The sequence below is a fragment of the Onthophagus taurus genome, chromosome 6 (genome assembly GCF_036711975.1).
Source record: "Onthophagus taurus isolate NC chromosome 6, IU_Otau_3.0, whole genome shotgun sequence".
In the NCBI taxonomy this organism is placed as follows: domain Eukaryota; kingdom Metazoa; phylum Arthropoda; class Insecta; order Coleoptera; family Scarabaeidae; genus Onthophagus; species Onthophagus taurus.
In genome coordinates, this window is record NC_091971.1 from 14,825,393 (window position 1) to 14,842,518 (window position 17,126).

At 30.6% G+C, this 17,126-nt stretch overlaps 4 protein-coding genes across 7 annotated transcripts; 1 reads left to right on the forward strand and 3 right to left on the reverse strand.

Moving 5' to 3' along the window:
• Positions 1-4,482: 4,482 nt before the first annotated feature.
• LOC111419541 (gamma-glutamyl carboxylase) lies at positions 4,483-7,133 on the reverse strand. Of its 3 annotated transcripts, none has more exons than XM_023052368.2 (8): positions 6,966-7,133; positions 6,651-6,832; positions 6,444-6,599; positions 6,040-6,391; positions 5,821-5,984; positions 5,529-5,755; positions 5,246-5,471; positions 4,483-5,193 (listed from the first exon to the last, which is right to left on the reverse strand). In XM_023052368.2, exons 2-8 carry the CDS (start codon positions 6,745-6,747, stop codon positions 4,502-4,504), a joined length of 1,914 nt encoding a protein of 637 aa, XP_022908136.2. In that variant the 5' UTR covers positions 6,748-6,832; positions 6,966-7,133; the 3' UTR covers positions 4,483-4,501. The 3 variants fall into 3 exon arrangements, with proteins under 3 accessions (XP_022908136.2, XP_022908134.2, XP_022908137.2); XM_023052366.2 differs by having other exon boundaries at positions 6,651-6,897; XM_023052369.2 differs by lacking the exons at positions 6,651-6,832; positions 6,966-7,133 and having other exon boundaries at positions 6,449-6,556.
• A 3,203-nt stretch (positions 7,134-10,336) lies between these two features.
• Positions 10,337-13,050, reverse strand: LOC111419531 (exosome component Rrp6). The gene is made up of 8 exons (XM_023052352.2): positions 12,887-13,050; positions 12,350-12,742; positions 11,753-12,271; positions 11,502-11,692; positions 11,290-11,449; positions 11,077-11,225; positions 10,856-11,018; positions 10,337-10,793 (listed from the first exon to the last, which is right to left on the reverse strand). The coding sequence occupies exons 1-8, from the start codon at positions 12,971-12,973 to the stop codon at positions 10,413-10,415; spliced, it is 2,043 nt and encodes a 680-aa protein (XP_022908120.2). The 5' UTR covers positions 12,974-13,050; the 3' UTR covers positions 10,337-10,412.
• On the forward strand, positions 12,265-15,629 carry LOC111419550 (transmembrane protein 98-like). Of its 2 annotated transcripts, XM_071196944.1 has the most exons (5): positions 12,265-12,351; positions 14,627-14,872; positions 14,932-15,166; positions 15,215-15,421; positions 15,476-15,629. In XM_071196944.1, the coding sequence occupies exons 2-5, from the start codon at positions 14,715-14,717 to the stop codon at positions 15,557-15,559; spliced, it is 684 nt and encodes a 227-aa protein (XP_071053045.1). In that variant the 5' UTR covers positions 12,265-12,351; positions 14,627-14,714; the 3' UTR covers positions 15,560-15,629. The 2 variants fall into 2 exon arrangements, with proteins under 2 accessions (XP_071053045.1, XP_022908149.1); XM_023052381.2 differs by lacking the exon at positions 12,265-12,351 and having other exon boundaries at positions 14,416-14,872.
• LOC111419549 (WD repeat-containing protein 18) lies at positions 15,413-17,071 on the reverse strand. The gene is made up of 2 exons (XM_023052379.2): positions 16,873-17,071; positions 15,413-16,816 (listed from the first exon to the last, which is right to left on the reverse strand). The coding sequence occupies exon 2, from the start codon at positions 16,811-16,813 to the stop codon at positions 15,626-15,628; it is 1,188 nt and encodes a 395-aa protein (XP_022908147.2). The 5' UTR covers positions 16,814-16,816; positions 16,873-17,071; the 3' UTR covers positions 15,413-15,625.
• Positions 17,072-17,126: the final 55 nt, after the last annotated feature.

Consider the following 17,126-nt stretch of genomic DNA (forward strand, 5'->3'; position numbering starts at 1 on the left):
GGGCCGAGATAACGATCTTGAATGAATGGAACAGAAGAATATCTTTGCTTCTTCATCTCTTTTGCTATAACCGCTCTTGGCGGTCTCTTCGTCTTCACCCAACCCCAATACTTTCTACTACGATGCAACGTCTCTCTAATGGCACACTTTGAATTTGTTGCGAAAGAATCAAATTCTTAGATTAAAAAAAGAACAATTGTCTTAGAAACTTGTGTCTATAAATAGTTCATGGCTTTTTACACGTAAGACTTTTAGATATGAGGTTATAACCATTTGTGATGTTTTAACAAATTTGTTTATTAAATAGAAGCGCACTTCACTGGTTCTTTTCGCATTTATTAAATTAACATATAAATAAAATCTTTTAAATACATTCTGACGACGTGCCAATAATACGGAGTTCTATTTTTAAAAGTTTTTGGTTTATTTATTTCATAAACGATAATTAACATGTATTACAGTATCAGTTTGGTTAAATAATGGTGTATTATTTTTTATTTATAAAGCATGGATAAAATAATAATAGAAATGATAAGCTGCGTAACAAACTGAAATTATCGAAAATTTGACATCGGCTTAACAAAATCGATTCGATAAATTCCTAAGCCGCCAGATGTTAATATTTTGTTTGGTAGAAATTTGCATTATATCTAAAACAAATATAACTCACATAAACACTCCTATACTATTATTGTTCGATAGTTTACACATCCTCTGCAGCGGGATGTTGGCTAAAATATTGCCTACAACAACCAACCACAATCCAATACAGCTTGTACTAACTTCTGCAAAACATTGACACACCGGTAATCTCTTCTCACGTCCAGTGCAGAAAAGTTGTGACGTTCTAGCAGTGATGCATAATCCGTTGCACGATCAGGGTAAGATCCGTCCAAGTGTAGAGACCAATATTTGAGAAATCTCCTCTGAAATCTTTCCATATAAGTCTATGACATACATATATACTGTGGTAACCAAATTACAAATCCATATTCCATTTTGGACAATAGTACACATTAATGTTAGAAACCAAGCGAAGAGATATTACACCACTCTACCAAGACGTAGACTCTATAAACGTGGGCTTAGTCATTTGTATAGACTATGAAAGTTTTTATGATTCCTGAAAACATAAATCTTCTTAAGAATTATTTAGTTACCACATAAACCTGAGCTGAAATGTACAAGATGCAACATAACGTGTTGCAAAAACATGATTGTGGAAAATTTTCTAAGGATATCTATAAACCTCAAGAGTAAAAACATCGAGGGAGTGCATTATATATACTTCGGCATTAGATAAACCGTGGCAGGTCGAATAACCTTGATTTGCTTCAACAACTTGGTTTTGAACCATCATAACTTGGTTTGTTTCACCACATCTTAATTTTCTTCTATCACAACTTACTTCACCGTAATTTGATTTTCTACTATTTTAATACCTACCACCTTTATTTTGTTGTACTACAACTTTTTTTTACTTCATAACAGAATTATGATTCTCCCTAACTTGTTTTTTTTGCAATCACTATAAAGAAAATCTTTTATCGTTTTATATATTTATTTATTTTTTGTTAATCGTTTTAAAATAAACAATGCTCAATTGATTTTCTTGGGAACATAACATTATTAGTATAATATGAAAGTAACGAAAGTTGACAGTGATGTAAAATTTTACCATAAGTACACCCTTTTCAATATGGTTTTCAAGGTTTCACCGAAAACTATTCATAACATAGCTCAATACCTAATAATGTCGATTGCATCAGTTTTGCAATGGCCATTTTCATTGCAACTAATTCACGCTAATTACAAACATTAGCATTCATTCAAATATCTCTACAAGCAAACGTCATAAGACAACAAATCCTAATTTGTCATTTTCACGACAATCATATAACGTTGAAGTTTTATTTTATGTGAACCTTATCTTTCCAACAATAACAGAGGAACTATTTAATAAAGTCAACAAATTTTTAGTAAACCATGGCTTGAATTAGATTTTTAAGGTTCAACTAAAAACTACTTTCAATACTGATAACTAATAACGTAAGTTAAGCAGTTCTATCCCATTCGAATTTTGCAGTTCTTCCTCTGAAGAGAATGTAATTACTATAATAATAAGGTCGTCTTATGCTAGCTATTTTGTGATAATGATAAAAAAACAACTCATCAAAATATTATAGTAATTAGCTAAATTTGTCAAAATTTAAGAAAATATGTAAACATCTAAAATTTATCACAATCTCATAATATCTATTAAAATTTAGGAAAATCTGACTTAGGTTACAACATACTAAATTTTTTTTTCTTCTCAAAACCATCAATTTTATCTTTGGAATTAATCAATATCCTTCCATGCAATCTAGTCACTAGCATACTTCAAATCTCTCAACATTGTCTGTCATCCACCAGTATCATACATCTTTCAATAACATTACAGACATTCCTTAATATCATCCCTGACTCCCTTACCACAAATTGCTGTTTCTAACAACCTTCCACATTATCTCTGGCATTCCTTAATATTGTCCTATTCAATACGGTTCCTGGCACACTTTAACATCATGTCGAAAATTCCTTAACATAGTTTCTATCGTTTCCCAATATCATCTCATACACATAGGTAAAATGTTGCAGACCATTGTGTTAAGGGTACAATTTGCTACAACTTTTGTTGTAAAAGTTTTTCTGTATCATGCTTCGAATACCGATTTTTTTAACTCTCTTCTAATTTTCATATTTTTGAAAAATTCTCTATATTGATGCATCTGGGAGCAAAAATGTCACACACCATTGTGTTTAGGGTACAATTTGCTACAACTTTTGTAGTAAAAGTCTTTCTGTGTTATGTTCAGGATACCGATTTTTTTTAACACTCTTCTAATTTTCATATTTTTGAAAAAATCTCTACATTGATGCATCTGGGAGTAAAAATGTTACAGACCATTGTGTTAAGGGTACAATTAGCTACAACTGTTGTAGTAAAAGTTTTTCAAACCATCGGTATCATTCTTGACATCTCTCAATATCATTTCTGGCATTCCTCAACAACGTCCCATTCGATTAGTTTTTAGCATACATAAATATCACATTGCACATCCCTTATCGGGCATTTCTCAATATCGTCTCATTCCAAACGTTTCTTAACATCATGCCTGTCATCTCTCCATATCATCCCATCCACCTCTCAACATCATCCCGGATATCCTTTAATATCGTACCTGGTAATTCTTAATATCGTCCAATACAATGTTCTCCTTGTCACACTTCGACATCATAAATGAATCAATAACATCCCAACACGTCTTAACATCGTCATAAATACCCCTTAATAATAATAATAATAATATTTTTTGGCACAACCCACATACTTTACATATTTAACATTAAAAAAAATCAAACCTGAATATATAAAAAAGAAAAATAAACATATATATCTATTATATTTATATATACTTATATTATGTATATATTACAATAGAACGGGGTTGCAACCAAATGGACTGCGTTTGGCTCGTAACATAGTCACGTTCCACTGCTCCACACAGCCCGGAAAAAATACTTCTTTCAAACAATGTAGATAGATAACAATATAGATAGATTAAGCTAATTACCTCAAACAGCTTTTGACCAGAACCACTAATTGACCAATTTGAACACATCGAACATTGCCACACCTAACGAACCTACCCTCACCTATAAATATTTAAAGGTGATAAATATTTTATGACGGCCTTTTTAAATTCATATCTCGACTTAAAACAAAAGCAACTATTAAGATCAATGAAATACTGTGCAACATTACATGAAAATGATTTCTTAAATAGTTGAGTCCTATGCCTTGGAATTGCGACCGACCTGACTTCGGTAAGTTATACGACAATACGGGTAAGGAGGCATTCGTCAAGTCACCACACTATGAAAAAACAAAGCGGTATGTAAAAACCTTCTCTTCCTCATATTTAGCCAATTGGCGACCTTTAAAATATGAGAAACATACTGAAGACGTTTAATGCCATAGATTAAATGTAAGCAACTATTCTGCACTCTCTGAATTCTACCAACACTAACTTGATCTATAAACGAATGATAAAGTGCATCACAGTAATTAAAATGTGATAGTACAAATGACTCGCATAACAATTTTCTAAGTTTGACATTTAAAGAATGTCAAATTTCCTCAATCTTAATTCTGAATCTATCCAGACTCCTATCCAGTATTTGGGAGTCATCTTTAGCACTCCTCAGTATCGTCCAAGATAGCATAGTGCTCTCTGACAACCATCGATATCGTCCCAGATATTCTTCAATACCGTATCTAACATCCCTCAATATCATACCATTAACCTATCAATATCGCTGCAAACAAGGAGTGTTAAAGGAGGCACCTTTTAGCATCGTTCTAGTCAGTACTCAATATCGCCTTTGATAACCATCAGCATCGTTGACACGTTAAAGTATTAAAAAAAATTGTTAAAATAAAATTTCAAATTTTATTTTATCGAATTCTAGTTCTTCGAACCATAGGAACATCAAATAACATATTAAGTATAGAATTATAAATAATACTAAACATTTTATATAAATTTTCAAAAAATACACCGCTCTCTTCAATAAAGGGAAATGGAGAAAATTGTCGTTTATTCCCAATTATTGATCGATCGGATTCTTTAAGATTTTCCTGAGTTTTATTGACATAAGTATACATATAAGACGAAGGTATATCACTTATCGTTGTTACTTTATGAAAAACACCACTTTGGACGTTAACTCTATCACCTTTACTCAATTTTATTATATTTTCTCCGTCTTCATCGTCGCAATATTCGACTTCTCCGGCCAAAACGGTTAATGAAACGTTTCTTAAATTATCTGCAATGTAATTGTCGAGGTAGAGTCCAGGAAAATCAGCTATAAAAAGTACATCACTGTAATTTGACCAAGAATAAACATGATTTTGAATTTCAGTCATCATCTTTCTATAGTCGTTGTATTCATTAAGTAAAGGCATTAAAAATTCTGGTGTTTCAAATATCGACCAATTTGCTTTTAATAAGTCATAATTTGGATCGTACATTCTTTGCTGAAATCTTCCATTCATCGAGCACCAAACGTCTAAGTAAATTGAGATATCATTCGAGGTTAAGTATTTTGTGATAAGACTTGAAGATTTTGGTTTTAATGATTGCTCTAAAAGAATTGGGATTATTTTAAGATCTTTGATTAATTTAGGATTATGAACCATGTAATTCGGTTAATAAATTTTTTTGTAAACATTCTGCGTATTGTACAACCATATCGGCGTGTTTATTCCATCGACTATTCGTAGTCCAAGCGGATGGATCCAAAAAATGTTCTTTTCCCGTACGATTATCAACAACTTTAACAACTACTAAAATGGTATCCCAGGAATGCACCATCATATCCCATGAGTAACCATATAAACCATTTGTCCAGTTGTTAAATCCCTGAAAGAAAAAGATTTTTTTGACCTGAAATTTTTATTATGATTTATTTTATATTACCTTGGTTATAAAATGGGAGTAAGGTAAAAATCCTTGTAGTCCGCAATATATCACAACTAAAAATGTAATAAATTTTTTTTTTAACCCAATGGTGTTGCCACCATATAAACAATTTTTATTCTTTTTGGTCTCTTTCCAAAAATTAAATTTATTTGTTAATAGATTTTTGGGCCAATCAGATAGGCAGAAAATTGGCAACGTTGCCAAACAAACATAAGGAAACATGCCTAAAAACGAAACAATTTTGTTGATTTATTGAATTAAATAGGGATAAAGAATAATAACGATTTACCTATATTAAACATGCGACTATTTACTAAATGGAAGGTCCCCACAAAAATCAACGCAATAGAGCGCGTTTTTGAGACAACCAAAAAGAAACTTGCTGTTAAATCTAATAAAAATCCGAAGCAATGTATCACAATGTAATCGATTTGATTTAGAGAAAGAATAAACCTAAAAAAATATTATCATAATATCATAATAAGTATAAATTTCTTAACGAATTTACTTTAGTGGGTCAAAAACCCAATGCAAACCTAAATTTTTCATTGAATATCCTTCAAACCACTCCATATCGGTTTTCTTTAACCCGGCGTAAAAATAAAGAAGAAAAATTTGGAATTTTAATAAGAAATAATTCCAATACGGAATTTGTTTGTTGTTTATATCCGGATTTAAAAGCGCGTCGATGGACCAAAAATAATTAGCAGAATTTGCAGTTAAAATTAACCCAATTAATCCGTATAAATAACTGTGATTATTCCAATATGATTTATCTAATAAAAAAATGTACCAATATGGAATAATGAACATTAAACAGCTCCACTTGTATTTAAACCCCAACATTATTCCCAAAGATCCTAAAACACCCAATATTCCAAAACGAAAACTTGTTATTAAACATTTATATACCCAACCACATAATTCCATAAAGTATACTAATATATTGTAGTGACGTCGGGCGAATAAAAGGAAATAATGGGAAATGACAATTTTTTGGTTCACCCCATATAATATCGATATTTCCACCACTTCTTTCCTCAACTATATCAATCGCCATTAAAAATCCTACAAAATAAAACCAATTAATAAAAAAAAATTAATTTAAAAAAATCTTACCAAAAAGAATCCTTATCACAGCTAAACTAGACGGATCACATGGTTGATACAACTTCTTTATAAACCAATTTATAACATTTAAAAGATATTCGAACATCTTTCAATAATTTTAAACCCGTCACTGAGAAGAAATTTCGCTCACCAACGAATTGAACTTTATCAAGATTTCATTACCTTTGACCCTATTTGATAAGTTCACAGACTATGTAAGCACGTAATTGCCGAAGAAAAATGTTTAAACGGAAAACTAAATATAAAATCGTTCGAAAATAATATCTATGAATTAAACGATTATCTATAAATTTCTATAATTACCGTTGTGTTTAAATTTTTTTTAAATACACAGATGTTTTCTTGGGAGACCAAAAATAGTGCGTGTATTAAAACATTTATGATCGGACTCTATGAGGGAAATGTAATTCGTTGCTAAGAAACGCAGCATCCAACGCAGCTTTTAGGATGGATCAATAAATCTTTATGTTTATTGAAAAAAAAATGTTTATCGACATTTTATTTTTAAAAATTAAGAAATTTTTATTATTAAATTAAAGTTAAAGAATTTTCTGAGTAATAAAATTTCTTTATGTGATATTCCATAAATAAATTTAAATGCAACTTCACAGTATACAATTAAAGTATTAACTGTTAACTTAAGTTTTATTTAATTAAGTTGGGTGGTCTACACTCAACTTTCTCAGAATTAGTTGCGGTGAGGAATATGGCTATCAAATTTAAATCGTATTCTACTTCTTCTTTAACGAAGACTATATGAACAACCTTATTCTAAACTCTGTAAAATTTAAATAACCTAAATATTACGATATACATACATCTCAACGTGTTCAATAGCTTGAGGTGTCATTTAGAATATCATTTGTCTTTGATGATGGCCCTAGCCGAAACTATATAGTTAGGTAACAAAAAATGTAATAATAAAGAAAATATAGCTTGAAAAGTGTGCCATCTTATGAAGTCTTATGATCATTTGTGGGTATTTAAAAGAAATTGGTATGCTACATCGATGAACCATTTATATAAACAATGGTAGGTTATAGCGAAAAAACAAATACGGCAGCAGGTTTTGAGAACATTTGGCAGTCAGTGGTTAAGAATAATTGATGTAATAGTATTTTGTGAGTATCGTTTCTTTGTGGGTAATGATATAATAGTTAATCCTGGCCTAAGGATTTACTACCTTTCTGTACTCTTTTAAAAATCGAATAGAAGAGTTGTGTGATAATTTTCGCAACAAGTTTTAAATGAGAAAAGTTACACCACCTTTCATATTTTCTTATGGGTCTGAACAATTAGCCCAATTAGTAAGTGTATTAAGTCTATACGCTCTTCTAACACTTGATTGTAATTAACTGTGATAACTTAGTCACATCTAAGATGGTTCATGTTGATGCAATTGTTAGATTCAGCTTTTTATGGTTTTCTCGCTTTTCACAGTGAGATTCAAGCCTTACGCAGTGTCTGTTCAGAAGGAGATGGGTAATAGAGTCGCCTGGATGATTAAGTGATATAGATATTTTAGATCACTTTTTAGCTTCTGTGCGTCTGAAAACGCAGACTTTCCACAATCTTTAATAGTAAACCATAATTTGTTATTGGAGAAGCTATTATATCAAATTTGAATAGGAAAAGCACACATATTGTGAGTTCATATTTATCTCATCGCCTATAATATGTAAATTATAATGGAAAACAATTAAAGCTGTAGTTTTAAAACCAACTTAGCATATTCGCTGATGGCACGTGTGTATTGAACCTAAGAATCGTGCATTACATCTTGGGTTGGGTTGGTTTAGTACTTGATGTGTTGCCAGACAATATCTTATTATATATGTATTGGTAGTGCCAATACTAGTGCGTAGTGCTTCACGAATGGAGAAGTATGTGTTGTTGTGGTCGATCTGAGATTTCATCCGTTCTTCCTATTGGTTTCCTTTGGAAAGGAGCAGACATTTCGTCAAGATCTCACCTGGTATGTTTAGTGGGTTATCGTAGTTTGCCGACAGGAGGAGCGTGTGTGCTCATATGGCTCAAGTGTAATATAAAACCACTGTAATCAATAAAATAGACATCTTGCTGATTAAAGCCAGCGTTACACGTAGCAGTCGACTGCTATGATAATAAGTGACAGTGGACGTTGTTTAACTGTTAGCGTCAAGTTGGCGTGTAACGCTACTGCTATACATAAAGTAGAAAATTAATTTAGCAGTGATAAAAGACTAGAGAAGTTGTAGACTGTGATAAATTATCAGTCTACAGCTATGGCAATAGACATGTTACACGTAAATTTTGACGCTAATTTAAAACCACCCCCTCTCTGTAGTTACTGCCATAGCAGTCGACTGCTACGTGAAGCGCTGGCTTAAGTGAAGTATAAGTAAAAAGCTGGAGATGGTGTTAATTACTATTATATTAGACGCAACACTAAATTTGAGATTGAAGCCTGAGTTTTATAGCTCATATAAATTCTTGGGAAGTGATTTCAATGACATTTTCCGCATTTATAGTTTATTCATGCGTACATATCATAAATAATAATTATTATTGTTAAATCCGAAACAATCAAGTTTGCTGTTATTAGTGTGCGCATTATATTATTCCTGCTTGTCTCATTGCTTTTGTAGTGAACTCATACTGTGAACAGTTGTATCATACTAAAAGTATATCCGGTTTCATGGAAACAACCTTAATGACATCATTCCTGTGTTCATTTTCTTGATACTCAAGAAGATCCTCAGGCAAGTTAGCGTTCACTTAAATAATTATTATATTCTTCCCAGATTCAATCAATTTTTAACAGTGGATTCGATTGTTTGGCTTTAGCGTGTGTTGACCTACTATATGTTCACTGTATATAGTTCAGATGTATTACATACGTTACTTAAATGCAATTGATTGACGAGCGTTACGAAAGATATAAACAAACAACTCCGCAACCTATTAGTTTTGTTTCACTTTAAGTACTTGATGTAATCTTAAAACAATTTACTGTGAGAGATTTTTACAATAAACATCACGTTTTAAAACATTGTGCTTTCCGCACATTTACTTGTTATTTATCTTTATGTATCTTATTGCATAAAGATTTTCAGCACTTAATATACCCTCTTAATAACGTAATAATTATCTCTAAAAAGCAAGGTATCATATGTTCCATGCTAAATTTGTATAGTTTCTTATCTTTACATTACGTTATTGTAAAAAATAAGTTATGGTGAAATTTTTCATAATACTCCATATTCTTTGTGCTCTGTGTTCACCAGAAATACACACAGCTTTTCCATCAGTGCTGTAGACTTCGAAGATCACTATGCTAATGGACGTATCTGGCAGACAGCCTAAGGGTAAACGTAGATGGAGGAGCCAATCTATTTTTTTCATAATTCTCGCCAAATTCTATACTCTAGTATACCATCAAATTCCAGCCATTGAAGAAGATATATCAAAGGTATAAAAAACCATATCCTTCCGTATAAATTACATTTAAATCATTTTGTCTTAATTATTCAAAACATACCAATTGATGTGGAGCTATGTAGAAAAAAGTATTGACAATATTCTCATCTCTTCCACTTTCTTTTAGAAGACCTAACCTTACAAACTCAAAAATTAACGATTTTTTTCTAAATAAAATAAAACATTAATAAAATGCTTTGGGGAATAAAAAAGTATTATAATCAAACTTTTTTTATTGAAAAAACAATATCTTACTTAAAAAATATTTAAAATAATAATTACCCAAAAAAATTAAGTGGGTTCTTTTTTAGATAGCGACTCTTTTTCATCTTGCTTAAGTTTTTTCTTAGCCTCTTCAGTTTCAACGAAAGGCCTCACCAATTTATATCTTTCATAAGGTGATAAAATCCTTAAAGACACCTTTTTTGAACCATCCAAATTCGGCGTATCATTCGAATTAAACGTGGAATGATTACTAAGTTTTTGTTCCAATTTTAATTTTTCATTTTTATGTTCTAAATCAAATTCTGTTTTACTATTTAATAAAGTTGGTAAATCATCCCTAAAATCAGGTTGATATGTCCAATCATGCGGACAATGAAGAGGATTTGACGTGTTGATTTTGTGATTTTGTACATTACCAGAAGTGCGTGTATTTTCTTTCATAATGGGCTAAAATCATTAAAAAATATATTACTTAATTATAGAATTTTTTAAAATTTTTTAATTTTTACTTTTACTAAAGGTTGTTCTCTGGCTTTTAATATTATATGATGCATTTCTAATAAATTTGATTTCACCAATGGTGGAATTGGGTTACAACATGCAAGAATTCCTTGCATTTCTTTTGGGAGAAGCTCTGATATTTGAAGTAACATATGATTGGGTAAAATGTATCTTAAAATTAATACAAAATTATTTTAAACCAAATTATTTTTGATGTTTCTTCACTTACTGCAAACTCTCATCTTCTTCTCGAGCCAATTTATCTCGCCAACTATACAAGAATTTTAATGCATACAATTGGCGATTATCAAACATTCTTTTACATTTTCTATAAAAATCTAAATAGCTATCTTCTTTTAAAATCGGTTTATAATATCTCTAAAAATAAAAAGAATATCTTACATAAAATTTTTTTTAATTAATTATCATTTAATAAACAGACCTTTTTACAAACTTCTGTACTTTTTTGAATAACAGACAAAAGCAAATTATCTGCACCTTTATTACCCTGTTTTAATAATTCATTTTTCAAAACTTGATAAATATATATTAAATAATGAGTATCTTCGCGAGCATAAGTTTTTAATTCATCAGGTAAAGGTCTAAAAAGTGTTTTAATTAATATTTTTTTCGAATAAAAAGTTAAAATTTTACCGTATTCGCCAATCAGCTAATTGAAAATGTTTATTAGGTTGAAATTTACAAAATCGTTGTAATAAATAAGCTAAAGAAAGTGCTGAATAACCGAGTTGTTTAGCAGCTTGGTGAGTATCGAACATATTTACTACATACAAGGATAAATCTCTTTGTAACCATTGAACATCACAATCAGCTCCATGAAAAACCTAATAATCATAAAAAAAAATACTAAAATATCTCAAGGATAATAAATAAATTTTTTTTACTTTTACAATAGATGGTCTTGTGAAAATTTCATTTAAAATTGATAATTCATCCCTTAACAAAAGTGTATCAATTAAATAATCATCCTCAATAGTAGAAATTTGCATTAAACAAGTAATTCCCATAAAACTCCTATAAGAATGATGTTCCAAATCAACAGCAATTACTTTATGAGATCTTAATTTCTCAACCAATTCTTTTAAATCCTCTACTGTGTTGATTTCATGTAAAGGTGTATCTTCAAGGGATTTAGGAACAATGGGTTTTTGTTTAAGTAATTGTTCCGGTGTAGGTTGGAATTGATCAAGTTCCATTTCGTACGGATGACAATAAGATTCACCAAATTCAGTTTCTTCCAAGTATAAAGCTAGTGGTTTTATTGAATTTGGTTTATCTGTGATTCTTGGTTGCCAAGGATAATTATTGCTGTTGTCAATTTTGTCTTTAAAATACGTTTGTGGTCTTATTATGTTCTTTCCTGTTAGGAGATGTACCGCAACTGGAAGATTCGCCTTCTCGGCCTAAATCAATTGACAATTAAATAAAGAAATAAATCGGATTTTTAACCTTAAAACAAAATTTCAATGTCAAATACTTACAGGTGAGTTTGTATTAATATTCATTAATTTATTATTATTCGTTTTATTCCATGCACCATTAATTGGTATATGTTGCACAACGTTTTGTACTTCAACCGGTTGTAGATTTTTCTTTTTAATTCCATTCATTTCATCGATATTATCACCTACTCGTTCCAAAATCATATCGTTACCTTCAACTATTAATTCAATCTTTTCTTCAGGGCTTTTTGTTTTTATGTTGTCGTTAATATTATACGTTTTTAAGATGTTATTCATTAAATTTAATAACCGATTACTTTCGTCTGTCATAATTTTTTTAAACGATTCATTTATTTGATAGAAATTAAAATCTGTATCGGACGGAAGAGCATTTGAATTTCTGATGCCATTTGAAGCCATTTTATAACCATCCTTTAAAAAACGGAACATTACCACTTAAAATTTTAAATTATAAGACTGTAATAATCAAAAATCAACAGACAAACCCCCCTTTTTTTTGTATAAATCTCACATGTCGTAAACATAACCTCAAAATTAAAAATGTTTTAAAATTACCTTAGAAAAGCTATCAAAGTCAATTTTAGGTCTGGTTGTTTCCGTTACATCCATAGGTTCTGTATCGTTACTTTTTTTAGAGGACATTTTTTTTGTAAAGATTAAATAATATTTAAGAAAATAACATAACCTTATCTGATGGTTTTTTTAAGGTTATGTTTGGAATACAGTCACTGCTGCCATCTATCATTCAAAAATATTTTATTCAAAAATAAATAATAAATAAAATTTATTGCAAAAGAATTTTATTAATGCAGAGGTTTTTTTGTTAATTCACTCAAAAGCTCAAGTATATAGAATATGATAACCAAAATTATGAAATTATACAGTCAGTCCCAAAAGTCATCGTACACCAATGGTTTTTGCAAAATTTCTAAAACTATCGTATACCTATAAAACTTATTTTATTTACCATAGTTATAATTATTTTATTTGTAAATTTGTAAATAAAAAAACACTTAAATTCCTAACCTTACCTAACCTACCAGCAATCGTTGCACTCCATTTATCACATAAACAAACCCCAGGCCACCCCGAAGAACGGAAAGAGGCGTAGAAATTAGAAAAATTGTCATAATCCCCGAGATCCACGAAGCATTACAGAAGAAGTTATTGCAAATCCTCGGACAAAGGCCCCAAAAATAGCTGCACACCTTCAAAATCAAGTTAATAAAACTGTAAGTGCAGAAACTGATAGAAAAGTTTTGCGATCTGCCGGCTACAACGGACGAGTACCGCGAAAGAAACTTACAAAAATGCATAAAGAAAAGGATATGCATTTTTGGAAAGGGGTGATGTTTGCAGACGAGTCAAAATACAACATTTTTGAATCTGGAAAGCCGGTACAGCGCTAGATTTAAAAATCTTCTACCAAAACAGTTAAGCATGGGGGTGGATCTGTTATGCTGTGAGGATATGGCTGCTTCAGGAGTCGTGAGTTTAGTTTTTATTGATAATATAATGGCCAAATGGCAATATTTAAATACTTTAAAGGCCAAAACAAAATGCTATACAATTAAGCCTTAGAAACAGTTGGATCTTCCAACAGGATCAAAACCCAAAACATACAGCGCATGTAGTTCGCGAATGGCTTTTATATAATGTGTCTAAGCAGCTACATTCTCTGTAGTGAGCTGAGGGAACAGACGATGGACAGGAAGCAGATTTTGGGAGAGGGTGATGAGGGCAAAAGATGGATGAGGGAGGTGATTGGGGCAAGGAGCTTATTTTCTTGAGTTTAAGAGTTTTTTTACTTACAAATCCGTTTAAAATGAATAATTATAACAATTTAAAATAGAAAACCGTTGGTGTACGATGACTTTTGGGACTAACTGTATTAAAAAGATACGAAGTTTTCAAAGATTTTTTTAAATTTCTTTAATATTTCCAATTATGCTTAAAAATAAGATTTTATTTTACCAATTATTTCAATTATCAAGTTTTTAATATTAACACTAAATTAAATATACTTCATAATCAGTTTAAGCTGAAACACATAAAGTGACCTTCAAAAGTTGTATTAATTTCATTCCCCACTATGGTTCAACTTTAGAGAGCAACCTGTAGCTCCTGCTGGTAGCAGGAAAACAGTATAGATAGACCCACCGCGTAACCAATTTACAACGCATATACGATTACCTCAAAACTTATTTCTTAACAACTTTTATAGTGTATCGCTTTTAATAAAATGTCGTAGTTAAAACACCATCTAAAAAAGATACAACCTTTTTTGCGTTCTAGATGTCTTTTCGGTTCATCTCTTTGGTGATACCAAATGTTAAAAGGTGTTAATTTTCGTTAATCCCAAGAACTTAACAAGTACGTAAAAATGTCTTCGGAATACACAGAGATGATGGCAGCGATTGCCATAGGAGTGCTTACGGCGATTTTTATCAGCGCTTTTGTAATATTAGTCGTTATATGTAGGCGACAACGAGTGTTTTATTATAAATCTACGTTTTGTGCCAGCCAAGAAGATTTTGCCAAGTACTATACTTATTAATCTTTAAAATTTTAATATATTATCTATAAAAAAAACGTTATAGACCCGAAGTAATGCTTATTGAACCAGATAAATCAGAAGTAGAAATTGACACAACAGAGTTATACCCAAATCTTGAACAAATTTTAACCGATGAACAATGGATTGACGACGCAACAGGTTTAATTCCCCATTGTTTATCGATTTTAAAAACTTGTAGATCTTTAACTGAACGTTTAACCGGATTGGCTATGAGTGCTACACAAACGTCAGGATCTGGATTAAATCAAATTATTGAGGTAAGAAGTAGTATTTAATTTAAGTTAAATTTAATTAATTGATTTTAGAGTGCCAGAAAAATTTCAAGTAGAGTTGATGATATGGTACGAAGTATGTATCCACCGTTAGATCCTCGTTTATTAGAAGCTAGAGCAGCAGCTTTAGCTCTTGCAGTATCTCATTTAGCACTAATTGCGAGATATGAGTGTGAACAAAAAGGAAAATCACTGAAGTGGATTGATAAAGCGCTTATTGAAATGGACTCGCACATTTCAGTTTGTATTTATTTATTCCTTATCAAATTAAATATAAAAAAAGAATTTTTTTAGGTATTAAGAGACTCTGCTTTACCTATATTTCAAGATGGAAGCAGATTACAAAGTGTAAGCATGACTAATAGTGCTATACATTGATTATAATGAATAATGTAATTTTTTTTTGTTTTGTATAAAAATTGTATATTGAATAAAATGATTAAATTAATTCGTTCCGAATTTCTTTTTAATTATCATATTTAGCGTTTCATATAATTGTTTATTAACAATTTCCAATTCTTCTACATTATTATTCGAACAACTTCTTAAACCACCCATCATTACATTATTATCTTTCTCATCAATGCTTATATCATCATTTTGAACAACAAACACTGTTCCCAAATCGTCTAATTGTGTTTTCTTTAACCCTTGTACTTGTAATTTAGGAGTAAACGTTTTTGAATGAATATTACTATGACCGGAAATAAATAATAACCCTGAAGGTGGTAATTCTTGTTTAAAAACTCTAATTTGCTTCCGCGTTTTTAAATCCCAAATGATAATAGAACAATCTTCAGAAGCGGTTGCTAATAAATTATGAGTTAAATTTATATCCATGGATGTGATCTTCTTAGAGTGGCCTTCAAATGCGTTTTCATGGTCGTCTATGTGTTGCATTTTTATATCACCTTTTATTTCAATAACATTTATTTTCCCATTATTGTCGCCAATGTAAACATTCCAACTTGTAGCATCTAATACAATTGATGTTAAGGGGGAGTTAAATGCAAACACGAGCAATGGCTCCCCACTTTCTAAATCATACATTCTACAAGTTTGGTCCAAGGACACTGAAACCAGACGAGAATGACTCCCAAATAGACCAATATCTAAATCAGTTATTGCATCTGCATGATCATTTTTGACATATAAAGGTTCAGAATTTCTATTTATTATCTTCGAGACTGCATCATCAAAATTATATGTTGTAAGGATACCATCCTTTCCAGCAATCACAATATGTTGAGTGTTAGAAATTTTTATACAAGATATAGGTTGATAATTTTTTTGTAAAACATTTAATAACTCTCCTGAGCAAATCATCCAGATATAAACACTTACTCCTATTCCAACTACTAAGTATGTACATGTATTATCAATGCATATTGCTTCAGCTTTATCAGGCAATATCAATCTTAATTGTGATTCTTGACCGTTGATGGACCATAAATGTAATAATGGTTTATTTAATTCAGCTATTAGAACGTAATCTTTTCGTAGTAAACACAAACTATTATTTAATGCTTTATGTTTACTTGAATAAACGTGTTCAACATTTCCAGTTGTATAATTCCAGCAATTAATTGTAGAATTATTAGAAGAGTTACACACCCCTAGTAAGTATTCCATATCCTGTAATCATATAAAGATCATGATAAATAAAAAATTAAGTAATTGGTGTTACTTACTTCAAAGTAAAGTTTTATAATGTAATACAACTCATGCTGTATTTCTACTCATAAGATAGTAAGGTTAGAATTTTGAATGACAGTATTGCCACTAGTAATATAAAAAACATATTTCTATAAAATATTGCATACAATTTCTTGTGATAAGCATAATTACATACAAATGTATATAATTAAGAGATTAAACGTAGTTTTTATTTATGTGGAATTAAGAGTGGTAATAGTTAGTTTAACATTTCATAGTTGGTAATGCG

What these genes read in the sequence shown, in the direction of transcription:
- LOC111419541 (XM_023052368.2), bottom strand. Translation starts at nt 6,747, where the DNA reads ATGTTCGAATATCTTTTAAATGTTATAAATTGGTTTATAAAGAAGTTG. An exon ending in TGTGATAAGGATTCTTTTTG is followed by an intron (nt 6,600 to 6,650) that starts GTAAGATTTTTT and finishes TTTATTTTGTAG; the next exon opens with GATTTTTAATGGCGATTGAT. An exon ending in TAGTCGCATGTTTAATATAG is followed by an intron (nt 5,756 to 5,820) that starts GTAAATCGTTAT and finishes TTTCGTTTTTAG; the next exon opens with GCATGTTTCCTTATGTTTGT.
- LOC111419531 (XM_023052352.2), bottom strand. Translation starts at nt 12,973, where the DNA reads ATGTCCTCTAAAAAAAGTAACGATACAGAACCTATGGATGTAACGGAA. An exon ending in ACTTTGATAGCTTTTCTAAG is followed by an intron (nt 12,743 to 12,886) that starts GTAATTTTAAAA and finishes CGTTTTTTAAAG; the next exon opens with GATGGTTATAAAATGGCTTC. An exon ending in TTAGCTGATTGGCGAATACG is followed by an intron (nt 11,450 to 11,501) that starts GTAAAATTTTAA and finishes AACACTTTTTAG; the next exon opens with ACCTTTACCTGATGAATTAA.
- LOC111419550 (XM_071196944.1), top strand. Translation starts at nt 14,715, where the DNA reads ATGTCTTCGGAATACACAGAGATGATGGCAGCGATTGCCATAGGAGTG. An exon ending in AGCCAAGAAGATTTTGCCAA is followed by an intron (nt 14,873 to 14,931) that starts GTACTATACTTA and finishes AAAACGTTATAG; the next exon opens with ACCCGAAGTAATGCTTATTG. An exon ending in AAATGGACTCGCACATTTCA is followed by an intron (nt 15,422 to 15,475) that starts GTTTGTATTTAT and finishes GAATTTTTTTAG; the next exon opens with GTATTAAGAGACTCTGCTTT.
- LOC111419549 (XM_023052379.2), bottom strand. Translation starts at nt 16,813, where the DNA reads ATGGAATACTTACTAGGGGTGTGTAACTCTTCTAATAATTCTACAATT.